This window comes from Talpa europaea (genome assembly GCF_964194135.1).
Source record: "Talpa europaea genome assembly, chromosome: 1".
Taxonomy (NCBI): Eukaryota; Metazoa; Chordata; class Mammalia; order Eulipotyphla; family Talpidae; genus Talpa; species Talpa europaea.
The window spans coordinates 158,353,935-158,374,049 of NC_140073.1; the positions used below are offsets into that span (position 1 = coordinate 158,353,935).

Consider the following 20,115-nt stretch of genomic DNA (forward strand, 5'->3'; position numbering starts at 1 on the left):
CGCCGCAGCTGCCCTGGGCCCGGCCGAGGCTCGCGCCCCACAGAAGCAGCGGGGCAGCAGGTCCACACTGCTCGGAGCCCCACGACCCCGCTGGGTCCCCGACCGGCCCAGCCCCTGGGGCCTGGCAGGACCCCACCCTGGGCCCCGCCCACTGCCAGGCAGGGAACACCCCACCCACCTGGGCCTGCCAGCGCCACCCGCACAGGTGCCAGCACGGGCACCGCCCAGCCCCGCCCGGGCAGTGGCCTACCTGGCTTGGACAGGGGCATGACCCTGGGGAAGTGGCGGCGGGAGGGCCTCAGGGGGCTGCAGAGAGAGCGGGGGTGAGGCCCGCGCCAGGGGCGGACCTGGGCGCACAGGGGTCTGGAGAGGCCTGTGGGAGCCCCCCCCCGCCTGGGGGGTTGTTCATGGTGGGCGAGATCCGCCTTCGGCCTGAGGTCCAGGCACGTCCAGGACGGATGTGCTGCCGAGGGCTCCAGGGCTCCTGGGCAGCACCCCTCGGCCCAGCTCGCCCCCGACGCCCCAGATGCCACCTGCCCCCCTCTGCCCTGGGAAGATGAGCCCAGCGGGGCCTCCCCAGAGCCGCCTGGAGCCAGGGGCAGGGACAGGGTTGGGGTTGCTGAGGGCATGATGGAGCCGCTGGGTCCTCTGGGCGCTGCCAGCAGAAGCTGTCCCCTCTGGGCCACCGCCGGCTCAGCACCTGCCGCCCCAGGGCCCACCTGCCGCCCCAGCACCACACAGCTCAGGACGGCCTCGGCTGGCCTCCTGGGATGCTCGCCGCTGGGCTGGCCGGGCGGGCGGCTGACCTGAGCACGTCCTTGCAGAGTGGCGGGAAGGGGTGCTGCTGGTAGTGGCCGAACACCTCGAACACGATGGGCTGGCTCCTGACGTACTCCACGAAGGACCTGGTCACCTCCACCGCGATCTGCGCCGGCGGAAGGACGAGTGGTGAGTGGGCGGCCTGTGCCCCCCACCCCGCCCTCCTGCCCCCGCCATGGGGTCTGGCCCCAGCGGCTCTGGCACAGCAGGCACAGCCAGAGCAGGCGCGGAGGCCGGGCCTGGGGTCGGGCCCTGGGGCCTCCCCGGACTCCATGGCCGTGGTTGAGACTGCGTGGCTGCCCCGTGCCACGTCGAGTCCTGACCCCCAAGGTCCGCTTAGAGACGGGCCTCCCCGCAGACAACAGGTCAGAGAGCCGTGTCCTCGCAGAACAGGGACACAGGGGCTGGCTGAGGACGAGCACGGGAGGACGGGGGGCGTGGGAGGACTGGGGGGTGCGGGAGGACTGGGGGAGTGTGGGACCCCCCTGAGTGATGTTCTTGGGGACCCCTCAGGCCACACAGGCACCAGCCGGCAGCCGAGGCCTCCTGTGGGGCGACCCTCCCTGGGGAGTGAGGTGCGTCGGGCCCCCTCTGGCCCGGCAGTGGATGAGCAGGGCCCTGCCCGCCCCTTCTCCGCTCCCGGCTGCCCCCCCCCACGCTGCCAGCTGGCCTCAGGGCAACCCTGGCCCGTGGAGCAGCCAGCCCACAACCACTGGCCCGGCCTGCCCGGCCAGCCCCAGAGCCCCGCTGGGCTGGCTCTCCCAAGGGGAGAAGGAACCCCAAAATGGCAAACGCGGCCGCTGGGGGCGGGCCCGGGGGAGGGCGGCCGGACGTACGTTCTGGACGTGGTAGAAGCCGAGCGGGGGGCCGCGGCCCGTGTTCTTCAGGGGCTCGGTGGAGAAGGCCTCGTCGTGGCGGTGGATGAAGCTGCGGAGGGAGAGCTGCTGGGCCCGGGCGGGGCGGGAGACCCCAGTGCAGAGGACCCCGCCCGGCCCCGGCTCACTTGAACTGGCAGAAGATGTCGGCGTACTCGGCGGAGATGCTGGACGCCTGCAGCACCGTCACGCGGAAGGTGAAGGTGCTGCCCAGGCGCAGGTGGTCCAGGGCGGCGTCCAGCGGCCCCTCCAGCCCGGCTTTCTCGGGGCTGTCTGGCAGGAGGCCCTCTGGAGACGCGGCTGCGGGGTGGGCAGAGGGACGTAGCAGCCGGCCGGGCGCGGCTACGGGGGCGCGTGGGGGCGGGGCACATGGGGGCGGGGCAGAGGGACATGGGGGGCTGGCTGGGGTGCGGCTCCTGGGGGGGCAGATGGGGGGCCAGGGCAGAGGGACGTGGGGGGCATGTGGGGGGCGGGGCGGCCGTGCGGGCCGGGCTCCCACCTGAGCAGGTGTTGTTGTTGACCTCGTCGGCCGAGGGACCGGCCTCCGCGCCCTGGCCCTGGCCCTCCACGATGCGCAGCTCCTCCTGCGAGGCCCCAGAGCGGGACAGGCCCCCGGTGGGGCAGGACTCGGCCTGGAACTGCGGGCGCCGGGTCAGCGCAGACGCGGAGGGCAGGGAGGGCGGGGGAGGAAAGGAGGAGGCCCGGGAGGCCCAGGCTGCCAGGGACCCGGGGTGCTGTGGGGCGCAGGGGACCACAGGGGCTGGTGGCAGCTGCACCTTCTCAAAATGCTGGTCGTCGAAGGAGATCTTGGCGGTTCCCGACTGGCGGACGCCGGAGCCGTAATCCGGGGCCTCTTCGTCGGCTGGGGGTGGGGGGAGGCATCAGCACCGGCTGCCCTGGGCTGTGTGGCTGGGCCAGTGGCTGGACCTCAGCTGTGGGCTTGTGCCCCGAGAAGCTCCTGCCCCCTAGCTGGCCACTGCCTGGGAGTGCTGGGAGGGGCAGCGCCAGGGACCCCAGGCCCCCACGGCACCCAGGCAGAGGGCCTTCAGGGTCCCCCGGTGGCCTCTGGTATGGCCCCTTCAAGGGGTGCTTGGGATGGGGGCCCAGGAGGCTTCGGCCCATCTGGGGGTGCTGCTGGTGGGAGCAGGGTGCCCTGGGGTCCCTGGGGTGTCAGCACCAGGGCTCAAACAGGCCCAGCGGGAAGCAGCCCTGGCCACAGAGGGGCCGTGGATGGGCACGGGCCTAGGGCGAGGCGGGGTGGCCGCCACAGCAGGGGTCCCAGCGGCAGCACCCCGCAGCCCTCAGCACAACCACACCCGGGGTACACCTGAGGGCACGGGGCAGGAGGAGGCCTGCACCTGCCGCCTCTCGGGCCCCAGAGCACAGGGGTCAGGCCCCAGGCAGTGGGGCCTGCGCTGGGACCCAGAGACGGGGCCGGGGGGGCCGGGCCCCAGGCCAGGCCACGGGCGGCCCACACCCACCTGAGATGGCCTGGACGGCCACGCGCAGGAAGCCCTTGACCTCGCCCTTCTCGCTGACCACAGCCACGCGGTGCACCAGGGGCACGGGGTACAGCAGGTTGCTCAGGTACACGAAGGCCCTGGGGGCAGAGGCGGCGTCACGGCCTGGGGTGCCCGGACGCGGGACGGCAGGGCAGAGCGAAGCACACAGCCAGGGCGCGGGCAGGGAGAGCCGGGGCCTTCGGCCTGCTGGGGGAGGACGCCGCCTGGGGGGCCTCGGGCTTGCCCCCACATTTCCCGGAGGGCTGGGTGGCGGCCCCTGCCCAGGGGTCCTTCTGAGCTGACGCCACAGACGGGGCCCCCAGCCGGGCCAGAGGGCAGCACTGCGCCCGGACGCCCCAGACGCACGTGGCCCGGCACGCCCTGGGCAGCTGAGCTCCTCCGGGCAGGGTGGCCACGGGCCCGCTGGTGTTGGCCGCCCCTCGAGAGGCGCGGGGCCACCGGCTCTGGACAGCCCTGGGCTCCGCAGGGGCTGACGGGGAGCAGACCTCAGCGGCGTTCAGGCGGCCTTGTGGTAGGGGTGCTCTCCTACGATGGGGACGCCCTCCTGGATCGGGATCCCGCTAGGAGGGCCGGGCACGGAAGGGCCGAAAGCTGACGGGCTGGCAGCCCCACACCCCCAGGGGACACTGGCAGCCCCCAGCCCATGAGGATCTGGGGTGGCAGGGAGGAGCTCAGCTTGGAGCGTTGGGGGGTGAAAAGGGAGCAGTGGTGGGGGACACAGGTGAGAGCCGGATTCCAGACGTGGGCCCAGGGGCATCTGGAAGGAGGGAGGACGACGCCCTGCCCACCTCAGCTGGCCAGGCAGGCCCCTCCCAGGGGCCTCCCGCTGCCCCACCCCCTGCAGCAGGGCGGCTGGCGCCCTGCCGCTCCCCACGGGCCCCAGCGGCCGGGATGGACTTGGGACACCAGAGCCCCAGGACACCAGAGGAGGCCGGCGCTGCGGCCGGGGCACCCGCGGTCCAGCCCCACCAGCCCCACCGGACATGCGTCCTGTTCCCAGCACCCAGGGGCCCCCTGCCCCGGGACCACCCCCTCTGGGGAGGAGAACCTCAGGCCGAGGCGGGCGATGTGGGCGCCAGCACCCTGACCGGTGGGGCCTGGGGGCACGGTCAGCACTCCGGAGAGGAGGCCCCCAGGCCCTCCCCCTGGGAACTCGTGGGGGGATGCCGTGGGGCCAGCGGGGCCCTGTGCCCCCCCTCACGGAGGTGAGGAGACAGGAGCACCCCAACTCTAGTCGCTGAGGAGCGAGGCCCAGGACACGGCCAGTGGGGGCGCTGCGGCCAGGTCCCCCATGCACGGCGCGGACGCGGCCTTGAACCCATGCGGATCCCGCACAGGACACCTGCCCGCGACGCCCACACCACCCCGCCCCACGCCGCCCCACCGCGCCCTGCCTCGCCCCATGCCGCCCACAGCCAGACACATGGAGCCGGGCCTGGCGGTCGGGAGCTGCCCGCCCCTCAGAGGGGGGGCCGAGACAGCAGGGTGCCAGGGGCCGACATGGCCGGGAGGGTGGGGCCTGCTGCCAAAAGACTCCTGGGGGCCTGTGGCCACCCCCATCTTCTCTGACCCACAACCCAGCTGGGGGCAGGAGTGGAAATGGGCCCAGGAGGCGGGGGCCACGGCCTCACTTGGCACCCCGCACAGCTCCCGCCAGGAGCAGGAGCCCCAACAGGCCAGCGCTTTGCAGTGACCACGCCTTGTCCTGCCCCGCCCACCTCCCAGGCAGGGGTGACTCTGAGGAACCCGGTGCCAAGCCCCCTCCCCCCACCCGGGCAGCCCACCCTCCTCCGGGGGAGCCCCCAGGCGAGGCCAGAAGCAGGCGGGGCAGAGCCAGGCTGCGAGGTGGGGTGAGCGCGGGGGGAGGGGCATGCTGGCCGGCCGGCCAGCCCTCCTGGTGGAGATGGACACAGAGTCCCGGCCGCAGAGGCTGCAGAGAGAGAGCAGCAGCTGCAGGGGGGGCGGTGGGCGGGGAGGAGAGTTGGCCTCCCGGGGCCACAGGCCGGCCACCTCCAAGGGCCCCGGCGCGGGCCAGGGCGGCCACTCTGCTGGCCGGGCCTGGTCCTGTCCTAGACCCCGGGCGGGGGGCAAGGCCCACCCCTATCCCTCAAGGCCTCCCTGCGCTGAAGCCCCCCAGGCAGCTCCGGAGAGGGATACAGGACCCAGCCCTGCAGCGGGCCGCCTCGTCGCCCGGCCAGAGCGGGCCTCCCCACCTCCTGCACCCGGGGATGCAGCGCCAGGCCCCACTCGGCCGCCCAGCCCTCAGGCCACGGCCGGTGTCCAAGACACCCAGCAGCCACCAAGGAGGCAACCCCACATTGGGAGGGTGGCGTGGGCCGGCCTAACGCCGTCCACTCGGTCCCCAGGACGCTCCCGCTGCTGACGGACTCCCGGAGCGCCCCCGACAGGCCCCGCGTCCGCCAAACTGCCCGCCCCGCTGGCCTGGCTGCTCCAGGAGATGCTGGCTGCGCGGGCTGCGCGGGCTGCGGGGTCGGAGGGTCGAGCCACGCTCACTTTATTCAGGTTCAGGGGCAGGCCCGGGGGGCCTTCCTGCCCTGCGCTGGCCCGGGGGGCTGACGGGGCACCTCCTCTCCCCAAGCAGAAGGAGGGGCCCCGGGCCGCCTCCCCACACTTGGCCTTGGGCCTGGCTCCGGCCTCTGCTGGGGGCCACGCAGGCTCTGGGACCGGCCTCCCGGGGCTGGACCCCGCCAGACCCCGCCCGCCCCCGCCCCGGCGGCACCCCCAGGCCAGCCACATCCCCGGCGCCCGCGGAGCCCGGGCCGGGAGCCGTCCTCCCAGCGCCCGCTGCCGCACCAACCTGCCTACTACACTGAACAGGGGGGGCCGGTCGTAAAACGGGTCCCGGCCGCAGTGCGGCACCCGCTCCGCAAAGGCGTCGTCCGGCAGGTCCTCCTCCTCCCCCTCGGGGGGCTCCGCGGCGCCGGGGCTGGAGCCGGCGGGGGAGGGGGCGGGGGCGGCCGCGCGCTCGCTCAAGCACGAGCGGAGCAGGGGGTAGCTGTGGCGGCCGGCGGCGGCCCAGCTGGGGCGCGACAAGACAGACAGAGATTAGCATGGCTGCCGCGGCGGGAGGCGGCCTGGGCAGAGCGGCCAGGGCGGCCCGGGCTCCCCACGCCGAGGCCCCGTCCCTGCCGGGCCCTGCCTCCCACGCGCACCGGGGCCACCAGGGGCCGCCGGCCCGCCCCGGCCGTGTGCGCTGGGCAGCCTGGCGTCAGAGGTGCGGCCAGGCCCGCAGGACCCCCGGAGGGCCCCTCCCGCCCTCTGGCCCTGCAGGGGCGCCCACCTGCCCACCAGCCGGAACCAGGGGAAGCGGTCATAGAAGGGGTCCCCGCCGGTCACCACGTTGTCACAGTCCTCGGCGACGCTGGAGGGCACCTCGGCTGCCCGGTCGTACATCTCCCGCATCAGGTCGAGGCGCTGCCTGGGGGCGAGCGGTGTGGGCAGGCGGCCTGTCCTGGGCCAGCAGGACCCCGCGCACCCTGCGCAGGCCCGCCGAGGCCCGGGCGCCTCATGGGACGTTGCAAATGGTCAGCAGAGGGCGGGCAGGGGCTCTCGGTGCAACGCGTGAGCTCGGCCCAGCAGCTGACGGCGGAGGGAGGGAGGGAGCGGCGTGGGGGGCGGGACTGGGGGAAGCAGGAGAGGAGCAGGGGAGGAGGGTGAACTGGAACAGGAGGGGAGGGGAGCAGGGGGCGCAGGGGAGGGGGAGGCGGGGAGTGCCTGGGGCCAGGGTGGGCTCTCAGCGCCCGGGCACGTCAGTGGTGGGGAGAGAACACGGAGGCCAGGAAGGAGCTGTGGCTCCCGGACCCCAAGAGTAGTGGGGGGTCGGCAGCCACGTCCCCGGGCCCAGGCGCACGGAACCACCTGCTCCTGCCCGCAGCTCCATCTGGCAGCCCCGCCCCTCCCCGCAGCCCCGTCCCCCAGCCCCCCACCCGCCAGCCCCCGCCACCGCAGCCCACAGAAGGGCGCCGGCCCCTCAAGGAGGCGCCCCCAGGCTCCGACACAGGCTGAGAAGGGCCGGCGACACGCCCCCCACCTGAGCTTCTCCAGCGTCCAGTAGTGGGTGGCCCCGTTCTTCTGGTCCTGCACCTCCACGGCCACGATGGTGCGGGGGAAGGGGCGCGTCTCCCGCTCCTTGGCCGCCTCGGGGGGCAGCAGGTCGGGGGGCAGCGGGGAGTAGAGTGTGTCCGTGAGGAGGACGAACTGGAACTGCACCTGGGGGCGGCAGCGAGCGTCAGAGGCGCCGGGGGCCCTGGGCCCTGCCCCGCGGCGGCCCCCGCACCTTCTTCTTGAGCTCCACGCTGATGGCGTTGGCCTCCTTGAGCGACACGGCGTTGCCCCACAGCAGGTCCCGCAGCGACGTGAACTGGTACCACTTCCACTTGCGGAAGGCCCACAGCGCCAGCTCGCCCTCGCGCTCCGTCCACTGCACTGTGGGCACAGCGCCCGAGCGCGTTTCCCGGCGGCCAGGACCCCAGCGAGGGCGCGCGGCCGGGGCTGGCGCTGTGCCCGCCCCTGCGCCCCCCTGGCCTGCCAGCGCCCCGGGAGGGGAAGGGCGTCTCGGCAGGTGCGTCCAGGCGAGACCAGGTCGCTCGGCACGAAGGCGCTGGCCAGCTGAGAGGCCTCACTGGACGAGTCTGCGCCGCTGTCCCCCCGCCCGCCCTGACCGCAGCCGCAGAGGGGCCCCCAGTGCTCAGGCAGAGGCTCCTGAGGGGAGAAGCCGCGACCCCCTCGGGACCAGCTGAGCGACACAGGCGCCTGCACGGCTGCCTCCGTCCCCGCGGGGGCCGCGCAGGAACGTGGGTGTGCACAGGCGCGTGCACATGTGGGCCGGGGGCGCGCGCGGTGTCCCCGCACACGGTGGCCCAGTGTGCGTGTGCCTGCGTGTGCCGGTGCACGCGTGTGCGCGGTGCCCACCCATAGCCCGTCCTGCTCCCCGGCCGGGGCCGGCCCCGCCACGCGCCAGGCGCGCTCACCTTCGTCCTCGGGCTCCTCCTCCTCCTCCGCCGCCCCGGGGTAGTACCTGGCGTCCATCTGCTTCTGCAGGGCCTCCAGCTTGCTCTCGTAGTCCTGGGGCGGAAGCGGCCGGGCTCCTGGGAGGCCGCCCCGCGCCCCCGCCGCCCCCACCCCGCGGGGCAGAGCCGCCCGAGACTGCGGGGCCCAGGGGCGGGGCGGGGGGGGGGCCGGGCGCCTCACCAGCCGCTGCTGCTCCAGCAGGTAGGTGGCCTCCTCCCGCTCCCGGCGGTACTGGTCCTCCAGCTCCTGCAGCCTGGGGGCCGGGGGCGTGAGTGGGGGGCTCGCGGCGGGGGCGCGGGCCGGCGGGGCGCGGGGGCGGGGCGCACCTCTGCTCCATCTCCTGCTTCATGTCGATGCCCTGCTTCTCCAGCAGCTCGCGCTGCGCGAAGGCCCAGTCCACCGGCTCGGCGGGCGTCTCGGCGCAGGGTGTGCGCTCGCGCTCCTGCCGCGCCTGCTCTGGGTGCGTGAACCGGAACACGTGGCTCTTTCCCATGATGATGCGGTTTCCTGGGGGCAGAGGCCGGGCTTGGGGGGCGCGGGCTGGGGGTGCTCAGGCACGAGGGAGGAAGGCGGGGGCCAGGCCTGTCCTGCAAGTGGGGCCCCGGACGTCCCCAGCGGCCCTCTGCTCCAGCTGCACCCCTCCCGCGGCCCGCGATGGCAGGAGCCAGCCCCTGGGGTCAATCTCACAGGTGCACGGACAGGTGACAGGCAGGCGCCAGGGTGGCGGCCCACGAGTAGACGCGACTGGCAGCAGAGCCCCAATTGTGCGGCGGGGCATCTCCCAGGCGGGGTCTGCCAGCCTCAGAGCAGGCAGCCCCACGGAGCCACACTGCGGGCTGGTCCTGCCCAGAGCCCCACCTGGTGTCCAGTGGGGGGCGTGGGGCTGGTCAGAGGCCCGGGGCCCGACCCGCCACGCACCTGACCGCAGGACACTGGGCTCCGTGACCTTCTTGCCGTTGACGTAGGTGTCCGCCCCTTCGCAGGGCTCCAGCGTCACCACGGCTGCCGGGCAGCGAAGGGTAGAGGGGACCGTGAGGGGCTGCCGCCTGCAGGCCCGGCCCCCCGGGTGGGCCCCACCAGGACTCCCTGACCGCTGCTCCCTGACTGCTGGCGATCCTGGGGCCTCAGGGAAGTGGGGGCACCCAGCAGGCATAGGCCATGAGACACGGAGCCAGAGAAGCTGCGCGGGCCTGACCCCCTGGCTCCTGTGGGCACCACTGTCCAGCATGCCCTAGCCCTGGCCAGGCCCCATGCCACTCTGTCCACCCTCCCAGGCGGTCTGGCCACGCAGGCCTCCCCATGGTGGGACGTGGCCAGGACCACTCTGAGCCCGGGCCGGCCCTGGGATGGCAGCCGACACGGTCACGGCGAGATGGATAACGGGGCCAGGGCACAGGCAGGAGTGGACAGATGGCGGCTCCACGGCCTCCAGGAGAGGGTCAGCTAAAGATAGTTCTCCGGCCTCAGGCTGGTCCCACCTGCCCGCCGGGCGGGCACTGCCCTCTGGGGGATCGGCCAGCCTGGGGAGCAGGGAGGGGTGCCCGGGAGCCCAGGCTGGCCTCTGGCCAGCGCGGCACCCTGGGGCGAGTACCTTCGCCGCCCCCTCGGGAGTCACTCCGGAAGATGCAGTGCTCCTCCTTGATGAAGTGCCCGCTCAGCACGATGTCCTGCCGCCGCTCGCCGTCCTCCCGGCCCACCCTGGGGGCGGCGCCATCGGTGACCCAACGCCCACCCCTGCGGCCCCACGGCCCTGCTCCAGGGACACCCGGGCAGGCTGGCCGGAGAGCCCACGGCCCAGCACTGCTCCAGGACAAGCGTGGGGGCCGGGACCTCCCAGCAGGCCGGACTCGGCCCTCCCTGGGCCCCCTCCCTGGGCCAGCCCCCCACGGGCCCCTTCCTGGCCTGACCCCCTGGGCCCCTCTCCCTGGCCCTCCCGTCCCTCCTTGGGCGCCCCCGTGCCCCTGCCCCTCCCCGGACCCCACCCCTACCTGGTGACCCCGTCCTTGATGTAGTAGAGCAGGCACTCGGACATCAGTGGGTCCTCGTTGAGGTTGACCAGGTGCGGCGTCTGGGGAGACCAGAGGGTCACCTCTCTGGGGAGCAGGAGCCCCACTGGCCTTCTGACCTCTCCCCAGGGCCAGACCCAGGGCTAGGGAGACACTGGAGACGCGAAGGAGAGGCTCGAAGGGCCCCTGTGCCCCCTCTCCCATTGCCACGCCCCCTGGGCACCCAGGGGGGATGAGGACGCTGGGCAGGGACCGCTGGGTGCCGGCAGGGCCAGGGCGCAGCACGCAGGGGCCGGGCGTCGCGGCTCTGGGCCTGGGCTCCGACGTGGCCCCGGGACTGGGAGCTGTGGTGGGTCTGGACGTGCGCGGAGGCCGGCTCTTGGCCCCAGGGCCCCGTGTGACCAGGGCGGCCAGGAGCGGGCTCTCCAGCAGGCCTGCCGTCACAGGGAGGGCTGGGCCCTGGGGGTGTGGAGAGCTTGCGGGGACCCGCTGGCTCCCCTGGGAGATGCCCACATCCTTCTGGCCTTGGTCTCTCAAGCAAGGCCTGAGGTCGGGGGGCCCTTCTCCCGGTGGCCCCTGGGCTGCCTGTGCCCCATCTTCATGCTCTCCTGCTCCCTGGGGTCTCGGGGCTCCCGACATGCAGGCCAGGGCCCTGCCACAGGGCAGATCCCAGCCCGCCTGAGTGCTTCTCAGGGCCCCAGGAACCCCAAGTTCTCTGAGGCGGTCCCTGGGGTTCCCAGGGCTTTTCGTCCAGCCTGGGCAGTGCCTGGGCCTGGGGTCCCCAGCAACCCCCCCTGCCGCCAGTGAAGCAGCCACCTCGGGCGCCAAGTGCCCAAGGGGAGCCATGCCCACAGCTAGCGGGGTGCGGGGTGGACCACCCCCTCTGGGGGGGCAGGCCTGCCCGTTCCCATGACAAGAGTCTCTGGGGGGGCGTGTGAAGGCAGCAGGTCTAGACCTCGTGGCCCCGGGGGCCTCCCAGGCACCCCCTTCCTGCCTTGGGCCACAGCAAGTGCTGCCCCACCTGGAGAACCTGGGGCTCTGCCGAGCAGCCCAGCCCATCCTGGACAGCCACCTGCCAAAGGGACACCAGCGCCAGCCCCTCCCTTGGGGTCCCGACTGGCACAACAGGCCCCCTACGTGCTCCTCCGGGGTTGGCAAATGGAGATGCCCTCTGCTCCAGACAAGGCCAGGCTGCGGGGCTGGGGGCGGGCTGGGAGCAGGGCAGGCCGCCATCGCCGCCAGGGAGGCCACCTGACTTGAAGCTCAAGTGTCGAGGACTCTAGGCGTCTGACGCCCTTTGGGGTGGGGTTTGGCTACTAGCATCACCCCGAGAATTCTCCCCGAATGTGAGCCCCATCTGGGCGGCTGGTCAGGTGGCCAGGCCAGGCCTGGGTGGGAGCAGAGGCCTCTCTGGGAGGGCTGGCCTGGCCTCAGTGTCCCACCTGGCGCCCAGGGCATCTCTGAGGCCAGGGTGAATCTGTGGTGACGGAGACCCAGCCTGGCGTTCGGGGTCTCCCAGTGTCCCCAGCCCAGACCTGGGGGGCCAGGCGCCGCGTTGCCTCCCAACCGCCTGGTCCACACGCCCCCCACAGCCCGGGGCGGGGCGGGGCCTACCTTCTTGGGCGAGAACACGCCCAGCGTGCCGCCGTCCTCCCGCATGGCCACGCCCATCTCCGCCAGCAGGGCCTCCCTGGGGGTGGGAGCACGCGCGTGGGCCCGGGACCCCAGGCTGCCCCCCAGGCCGCCCAGAGCCTCTGCTCAGGCAGGCAGGCGTCCGCGGCCGGGACACGGGACCAGGATTGGGACGTGCGGGCAGAGGCGGGGCCGGGGTGGGGACATGCGTGGGCCTGGGGGCGGCCGCGGGTCAGGCTCGGCATGGACGGCCCCTGGTGGCAGCCGGGGCGGGCGGGCGGCAGGCCCACCTCTCCATCCGGATGGCCTCCGTGCGCCGCAGCTTCTCCTCCCACGTCTCGTTGAGCTCTGCGATGATCTTCTCCGTCTCCTGGGAGCGGGCGCGGGCTGTGAGGGCCGGGCCTTGGGGGGGTGGGGGCCGGGCCAGGCCGGAGTCCCCACCGCGCTGACCACCCCAACCCGTCCTCCGCCCACCTTCAGCCGCTCGATGGCCTCCTCGCTGCCCGGGGCGAAGAGGAGACGCTCGTGCAGGCTGGACACTGAGGCGGCGCGGCTGGACAGGGCTGACAGCGAGGACGAGGGGCTCATGCCCACCAGCGCGTTGGTCACTGCAGAGAGACGATGGGCTGGGGTCAGGCTGGCCGGCCAGACGGGCCCTGGCCAGGAGGGAAGGAGTGGACGGTTTGAGGAGCGGGAGAGGAGAGCGCAAGGAGGGGGGAAGCTAGGGGGTCCAGGGACGGCCAAGCGGAGCCGGGGTGAGCGCCGCGGTGCAGCCTGGCAGGACAAGCACATGCAGGCCCCTCCCGGCAGGGTCCCCTTGCGTCTCCTCCCGCCCCCAGCCTCCTGCTGTCTCGGGCCTGAGCCACAGGCACCGCCAGGCCCCCTGCAGCAGACCCCGCCTGGGCCCGGCACCCCCCCAGGGGCACCTGTCCCCCAACCCACAGCACCTGGCGCACCTGGCCCAGCAGGGCATTCGGCCCAGAGAGCCGGAGGGGGGTGCTCTGTGGGTTCCCTGAGGATGCCCCTCCTCCCCGCAGGAGGCTATGCAAACCTGGGGCACCATAGCATGGGGTGCACCAAGAGCCCCCAGAGCTGCCTGGCACTTCCCGGGCATGGCCCCCACCCCTCCTAGCCAGCAGGCACACAGCAGAGCAGCAGCGGGGGGCGCTGGGGAGACCGAGGTGCCCTCAGCCCACAGGGGCGGCCCTCCCCATGGAGCCAGGCCCAAGGCCAGTGGAGACCCGGCTGGGCGCTGGGAGACCCCAGCATTTCCGGGGAGTCTCGGGGTGTGGGGGCAGCCAAGCCAGGAACGGGGACAGAGACCTTCCCATCCCCGGCTCGGGCGGTCAGCCGGCTAGATCAGCGCGGCCCTGGGCCCGCAGCCTCGGTTTCCCTGCGACCCGGGGGCACTGGGCTCCAGGCCCGCCCCAGCCCCGCTGCAGGCAGGCAGCAGGCGGCCAGGCAGGGCGGGGCGGGGGGCAGCGGGGTACACACATGTGGGTCCTCCGGGCACAGTGCTGGCTGCGGGCGTGGGAGGCGCGGGAGGCGTGGGAGAGACGGAAACAGAAGAACAGGTTTGCCGCCGCGGGTGGGCACAGCACAGTAGGGCCCTGACCGCGGGCGGGAGGCGGCCCTGACCACCGGGGCTGGGCACGGGGCCGGACACTCACTGTCGGTGATGTCGCCCAGACCCTGGGCATAGAGCAGGTCCCGCAGCCGGGTCACCTCGTCCTTCAGCTCCCGGATCAGCTTGTTGTTGGGGTCCTCGTTGACCACGGCGTTGCAGCGGATCTGCTTGGCCCGGTCGGCGTACCTGGTGGGGCAGCAGCGCCTCAGCGGGCCGGGCTTAGGCAGAGCCTGGGACACGGCAGCGGCTCACCCTCGCGGGGAAACCGAGGCCGGGGGCGGGCCGAGGCGGGCAGCACCACAGGCCAGGAAACCCACGATGACCGGGGCCTCGGGGCCAGCTCTCCTGCCTCGGGGCACCGGCCTGCCTGAGCCCCCGGGTGCACCCGGGGGTGGTGGGGGGCGGGCCCGGGGTCCCAGGCGACCCGGGGCCCCAGTGCGGGCAGCGGGCAGGACACACCTCAGGGTGCTCAGTGTCTCGTCGTAGTTGATGTCCGCGGGGCTCAGGGCCGCCACCATCGCCGTCCTCGAGTTCCCGCCTATGGGGAGATGTGGTCACACCCGCCCGCTCCCACAGCCCTGACCACCGCCCCCCCTTCAGACCGGGTGCTCGCCCCGTGGGGTCAACTGAGTCATGGGCCTGCTAGGTGAACACAGACGGCAGGGCTGGCCTCCGTCCCCCCAGGCCTGTTGGTGTTTTTCTCCCATACTCTGTCTTTTCACACCAGCTCCCCCAAAAGAGGAGAATCCAGGGAGCTTATGGCCTTGGCTGCAAGACCAGGACAGTTTCCTCCATGCTGGCCTCACCGGCAGTGCTCAGGCCCTGGCCCAGGCCACGTGGAGGCCACGGCAGGCAGCCTTGTGTCCAGACACAAGCCCAGGGCCCTATCGGGTGACTGCTGCCAAGGGCTGGGGGCTGGACAGCGGCCTCGCGTGCTTGGCCTGGGGGACCTGTGCTCTGGCGACCCCACCTGAACTGCGAAGCACTAGTGAGAGGCCAGGCCGGGGCCCAGGAAGGTGGTGGGGGCCCTCCCTGCCCGGGAGCGGCCCCGTCCCCGGATGCACGCTGCAGCATCGCGCTGGCCCAAGCTGGGAGTCAGCCAGGCTGGCCCTGGGGCATGGGGTGGCCCCGCCGGGCTCTGCACACCTCAGCCACGCCCGCAGGAGAGGGGCAGGCCCGGCCATGTGTCCGTGGCTCTGCCCAGGACCCCCTCTGGAGTCAGCCTCCAGCTGCGATGGGCAGGGAGCCACAGTGGGGCCAGTCAGCCCCAGCTCCCTGCCCCTCCTGAGGACTCAGACACGGGAAGGGAGTCCCACGGCGGCCCCGAAGCCCAGTGGGCACGTGTGGCTACTGGCATCACGCGGGAGGAGGCTGAGGCCCAGGAAGGAGAGGCAGCTTGGCCTGGGGGCCAGGCCTGGACCAGGCTTGCCGACAGACTTGCTTCGCTGACCTGCTGCCTCTGCCAGTCACGGGCCCGGCCCCCAGATGGGCCCCAGGCCTGCCTCCTAGCCTGCTGGTCAGGGCCCGGAGGGCGGGCGGGCGCCCAGGTGGCCTGCCAGTCCTCACCCAGGTTTTCCCGCAGGAGCCAGGTCAGCACGGAGTCTCGGTAGGGGATGAAGTCTGTCTTCTTCTTCTTCTTGTTCTGCAGGGGACGTGGAGAGCCCCCTGAGCCCTGGCGGGAGGGGCGGGGCAGGCAGAGGCCCGCGGGGGGCCACCCTCTCCCGCGGTGTCCCCTGCGCCTAGTGCCCGCGCCCAGCCAGGGCCGCCCCTGCCGCGTCCCGCCCCTGAGCGGACCCATCCCGGTGTAGAGCGATTTGGGCTTTTCCACTTCATGTTTCCACCCGCTCCCGGCGCTGCCCCCCGGCCCCAGAGCGAGGCGGGCGGCTCACCTTGTTGGGCCCCGAGTCCTGGGAAGGAAAAGAGAAAGGGCCTGAGGATCTGGGGGAGGCGGGGCGGGGGGCGCGCCGGTCCCTGCGGCCTCCACAGGAGCCTCTCGTGGGAGGCCACGCCGCCCCCCTGCCCACCGCCCCCACCGCAGACCCGCCCACCAAGCCCGGCCACCGCTAAGGCCAGGCCAGCTCTACCCACACCACACACTGGCCAGCCCCTTGCCGGGGCCAGGACCCCCATCCTCCAGGGAGGACCCCAAGGCAGCAGGAGATCCTTCCTCCATCTCTGGCCTGTGGCCTCTCCCCGCCCCAGAGAGGGCCCAGGCAGAGGCCCCGCCAGCTCACCATCTCAGCCAGCGCGGAGATGACCTTCCCCAGCGTGGTCAAGGACTTGTTGATGTTGGCCCCCTCCTGTGGGCGAGAGGCCCGGGCCTCCTGAGCATGCCCCTGGGCCCGAGCCCCCCAGCCTGTGGTTCCCCCACGCCACCCGCCCCTGCCTGAGGTGCCCCCTGTGCCACCCGCCCCGCCCGGGGTGCCCCAGGCCGTGTCTGTCTCGGGGACACGCAGACAGGCGAGGAGCTGGCTGGGGCCTCCATCCCTGCTAACGCACGGGAGTCCAGGCTTGGTCTCTGGCAGCCCCCAGCCTCCTGCCAGGCATACCCTGGGGCCCAGCCCCCCAGCAGCTGGGCCGGGGCCTTGCCGAGTGGAGCCTACCTTGAGGCGCGTGCCCTTGGCGCCCGTGGAGTCGGCTCGCTCGCTCCCGGCCAGGTCCACCAGGCTGATTTTGCTCACCTGAGGGCGGGCGAGGCACAGGCAGGTGAGGGCTGGGGGCTTGGCAAGAGGCACCAAGGAGCCACCCCCAGCCTGCCCCAGCTGCCCTGACCTGACAGCAGTGCCCTCCCACACTCCAGGCCAGGACACCCCAGCCACAGCCCCAGGCCCGGTGTGGCAGGCAGGGGGCGCTGGCAGACGCCCAGGAGCCAGCCCAGATTCCTCTGCCAGTTCCAGCTGCCCCTTCCCAGGCACCTTGGCCATGGTGTCACTGGTGCCAGCAGGTGTAGAGGGAACCTGGACAGCAGGGCAGGGGCAGGGCACGGTCAGAGAGACCCGGGCCAAGGTCGAGACGGGATGAGCAGGAGAAGCCGGTGCCGCCCTGCGCCTTTGGGGAGCCCAGACCGTGGGCCTGGGCGGAAGCCCCAGGAGACACACCTGCAGGGCCCCTGAGCGTGCCCAGTTGTGGGGAAGGCACCAGGCTGGGCACTGCCTGCCAGCACAACCTCTCCTTCGTGCTCGCAGATGCCGGCACCCACCCAGAGGCTCCGCTCCAGCCCAGGGCCTGGGCCCCCTCTGCTCTGCTGCCAGCCAACACCAAGGCCAGGGTCACCTCTCAAAAGACACCCCACCCCACCGTTGCCCTGGGAGGGCCACCAAATGTCCCCGTGTACCCCAGTCTCCACCACCCTTCAGCAGACAGCGAACGAGGGGACCCTGGGCCACGGTGCTCTGCCCCGGGCCCACCCACACCCCGGCCCACACAGACACGAGGCGGCCTCCAGGCCCGGACAGCCGCCGGCCCCCCGCCCGCCCGCACACACGCACCTTCTCGCTGGTGATGTCGGTCTCGGCGTCATGCCGCTTCTGGGTGAAGATGATGTTGAAGACGGCGTGGGAGCGGCTGCTGGTCTCGTTCATGTTGGTGGCGGCCACGGTCCTGGGGACGGAAGCCACAGGCGGTCACCTGGTGGGGGGTCTAGGCACTGGGGGCTGCTGCCCCCAATCACGCGTAGCTGGGGAGCAGGCGCAGCTTCACACGCCCCAGGGCCGTGATCCCAAAGCAGCTCCTGCCCGTGGGCCTCAGAGCCCCAGGGGCCGCCCCCGCCTCTGCAGAAAGCCCAGCAGGGTCCCCCGGGCGCGGCCGCAGCTGCCAGAGGCCCCCTGGGCTGCGGGCCCCGCGGTGGGGGGCAGGCGGAGCTAGCCACCCAGAAGGAGCAGCCCTGGGAGGCGAGAGCCCATACAAGGGGTGCCCGGGCCGCCACCGACCAGGGAGACGGGCGTCCTGGGGAGACAGGCGCGGGCCACACCCACCTGGCCTTGTTCCCCGAGTCCATGAGGTCCTGGATGTCGTTGTAGGAGGTGACGGCCAGCTTGGACAAGTCCTCCACGTAGGGGCCCAGCAGTGGGTGCTCCCGCACGCGCAGGTTGCCCTTGTTCTTGGGGTTCAGGAGGTCGCGGACACGCTCGCAGTAGATCTCCATGTAGCTGACCTGCGGTGGACGCGCATGAGAGGCCGCGGTGGGGCCGGGGACCTGCAGCAGGGCCCCCCCAGGCAGGGGCTGGGGCTGTGACCGGGGCCCCCAGGTGGGGGTGCAGGGCCGCCTCCAGGTGGGGCCCCGAGAGTGTTCCGGTCGGGACTCAGCGGCCCGGCCTCCCGGCCTCCCCTCCCCTGGTCATCCCGGGCCTGCCCTGGGGTCACGCTGGGGGGGCGGGCGGGAGCCGGAGCCAAGGGCGCCCACCAGGGCAGGGACGGCCTCGCGGGCCTACCTCCACCGAGTAGGACATGTTGGCGTTGGTGGTGTCGTTGATGCGGGAGAACAGGTCCTCGCAGAGCTGCGGGCGGCGGGCAGAGTGAGGCCCCGCCCCGCCCCGCCGCGCCCCGCGGTCCCCGCCCCGCCCCCCGGCCCCGCCGTGCCCCGCGTGCCTGCGGGATGATGCCCTGCTGCTCCTTCTCCTGCTTGCCCATCATGGTGTAGGACTTGCCCGCGCCCGTCTGCCCGTAGGCGAAGATGCACACGTTGTAGCCCTCGAAGGCGTGCTGCAGCATCTCCTCGCCGATGTCGCGGTACACCTGCTTCTGCGACGCGTAGCCGGCGTCCTCGGGCTGCGGGGAGCGGGCGCTGCGGGTGTGGCGGAGGCCCCCCCGCCCCGCCTCCCCAGTGGACTGCGCGGCCCGGGGGCCGCGGGCGATGGGCAGGGGTGGCGGCGAGGCTGCTGGCGAGCAGGGGAAGGGCGTCCCCGCAGAGGGAGCAGCCGCAGGGCTCAGAGCCAGAGAAGCCGGGCAGGGCTGCGGAGGGCGGGCCCGAGCCCAGGGAGGCCCAGCACAGCGCTGGGCGCTGCTGACCAGGGCTTGTGGCAAAGTGGAGGGGAGGAGCTGGCACCGCCCCGAAGAGCAGCAACCCCGGCCGACCTGAGACAGGCCCCCAAGGCAGCTCAGGCAGGGGCCGGCACTGGGGGTCCGGACTGGGCACTCTCTGGAAGGTCAGGAGCTGGGGGCGGGCAGGGGGTGGACTGGGCGGTGGAGGCGGGAGGGAGGACAGCGGGGTCTCCCAGGGGCGCAGCAGGGGCCGCAGGGCACCCGGCTCTGGCCCCTCTGGGTTCGGGGTGTCTGCACACACCGGGGCCCCGGAACCCGCCCCAGGGGCAGAGGCCCCCGACCACACTCCGGGCAGCGGCGGCGCGGCTCACCGACGTGTGCGACCAGTAGGAGTAGTCGAAGCTGAAGCTCTTGGGCGTCTCCTTGGGCTGCTTGGGGTTCACGATGGCTGCGGGCAGGGCGGGGCGGGGCGGTGGTTGGCGCTGAGCCGGGGGCCCGTGGGACAGCCAGCCCCCAGCAGCGGTGCAGGACCCAGGCCACGGGGCCTGGCGTGTGGTGGGGTCTGCGGCTGCTGGCCCCGCACACAGCCCTCCAGGGGGGTGCCAGGCAGACAGGCCCGGGGGGGGGGGGTCGCCATGCTGGGACCTCAGGCGTCGCCCCAGAAGCCGAGACGCCCGCTCTCTGGAGCTGCCTCATGGGCAGCCACCGGCGTCCAGCCTGCTCCCCAGGGCTGCCCGGCTAGACTCGAGGCCCAGACCCCAGGTCCGGCAGCCCAGGGAGGTGACGGGGCCTTTGGGATGGGAGGCAGCAGGAGGCGGCGGGACTGCCCGTCAGGCCTGTTCGCGGGCCCGGGGTCACCCCCGTGCCTCCTCCCAGAGCAAGGCCCGGCCCCCCCCCCCGGGCCCCGCTCTCCCAGGACACGGACGCAGGCCCACGCGGTGGCGGCCTCAGAAACAAGCGCGGTGGCCAAGTTCAACCTCCGCCCCGGGCTCCAGGCACCCCCCCCACCTGGCCTTTGCCCAGGCTCTGGGCGGCCCCAGCCCACCGCAGCGGGGCAAGGGGGCGCTCCTGCTGTGTTCTTGGGTCCCTGGGCCCCAGAATGGGCCAGGGCAGCAGCCCCCAGGGGCGGGAGGGGCGGCGGGCGGGCGCTGGCCCTGTCCGCCCCTGACCTGGGACTGCCCCACAGCCCCGTGAGCGCTGACGTTTCCGCCGTTTGGAGCCCCCAGACTGAGGCGTGGAGGGGCCGCGGGGGGGGGGCGGGGGGCGGGTCCACTCACTGGTGGTGCTCCCCGACATCTGGATGATGCACTTGGAGTCTCGGCTCATCTCCCGGGAGTTGAAGGGGCGGACGCGCACCGCCACCTTCACCGAGGCCCCGGCCATCTCCGCGGTCTTCTCGGTCACCCCTTCAGCGGCGGGAGCCCCGGGCAGCGGGGAGGCACCTTGGGAGAGAGGGTCGTGAGTCAGGAGGCACCGAGAGAGGCAGGACGGCGCCCCCGCTGACCCCGCCGGACACCCGCCCCAGCCTGGGGAGGGCGCCGCTGCCGTGAAGCCCGCGCCGGCGTCATGGGAAGCCAGAGCGGGGAGCTCAGCGGCCGGCGAGGCCTGAGCTGTGTGCCCGC

At 73.4% G+C, this 20,115-nt stretch overlaps 1 protein-coding gene across 7 annotated transcripts in view; it reads right to left on the bottom strand.

Annotated features, from left to right (window-relative positions):
• KIF1A (kinesin family member 1A) overlaps window positions 1–19,876 on the bottom strand; it is a gene marked incomplete at both ends in the record, with an annotated part of 31,290 nt that extends 11,414 nt beyond the window's left edge. For 4 of the 7 annotated variants that reach the window (XM_084254881.1, XM_084254880.1, XM_084254879.1 and 1 more), the window contains 31 exons: window positions 251–306; window positions 807–925; window positions 1,656–1,746; window positions 1,823–1,994; window positions 2,194–2,332; window positions 2,471–2,556; window positions 3,176–3,294; window positions 6,519–6,656; window positions 7,269–7,447; window positions 7,515–7,663; window positions 8,209–8,302; window positions 8,429–8,501; window positions 8,575–8,755; window positions 9,167–9,250; window positions 9,840–9,946; window positions 10,237–10,316; window positions 11,869–11,944; window positions 12,177–12,256; window positions 12,361–12,494; window positions 13,557–13,699; window positions 13,973–14,051; window positions 15,080–15,155; window positions 15,403–15,420; window positions 15,748–15,813; window positions 16,117–16,194; window positions 17,002–17,113; window positions 17,488–17,666; window positions 17,944–18,009; window positions 18,101–18,280; window positions 18,865–18,941; window positions 19,771–19,876. In XM_084254881.1, the coding sequence (XP_084111007.1) occupies window positions 251–306; window positions 807–925; window positions 1,656–1,746; window positions 1,823–1,994; window positions 2,194–2,332; window positions 2,471–2,556; window positions 3,176–3,294; window positions 6,519–6,656; window positions 7,269–7,447; window positions 7,515–7,663; window positions 8,209–8,302; window positions 8,429–8,501; window positions 8,575–8,755; window positions 9,167–9,250; window positions 9,840–9,946; window positions 10,237–10,316; window positions 11,869–11,944; window positions 12,177–12,256; window positions 12,361–12,494; window positions 13,557–13,699; window positions 13,973–14,051; window positions 15,080–15,155; window positions 15,403–15,420; window positions 15,748–15,813; window positions 16,117–16,194; window positions 17,002–17,113; window positions 17,488–17,666; window positions 17,944–18,009; window positions 18,101–18,280; window positions 18,865–18,941; window positions 19,771–19,876 (3,337 nt within the window). Of the gene's footprint in view, window positions 1–250; window positions 307–806; window positions 926–1,655; window positions 1,747–1,822; window positions 1,995–2,193; window positions 2,333–2,470; window positions 2,557–3,175; window positions 3,295–6,518; window positions 6,657–7,268; window positions 7,448–7,514; window positions 7,664–8,208; window positions 8,303–8,428; window positions 8,502–8,574; window positions 8,756–9,166; window positions 9,251–9,839; window positions 9,947–10,236; window positions 10,317–11,868; window positions 11,945–12,176; window positions 12,257–12,360; window positions 12,495–13,380; window positions 13,408–13,556; window positions 13,700–13,972; window positions 14,052–15,079; window positions 15,156–15,402; window positions 15,421–15,747; window positions 15,814–16,116; window positions 16,195–17,001; window positions 17,114–17,487; window positions 17,667–17,943; window positions 18,010–18,100; window positions 18,281–18,864; window positions 18,942–19,770 lie in introns of all 7 variants that reach the window. The other 3 variants (XM_084254878.1, XM_084254876.1, XM_084254875.1) reach the window with 1 other exon arrangement.
• Between the last annotated feature and the right edge of the window lie 239 nt (window positions 19,877–20,115).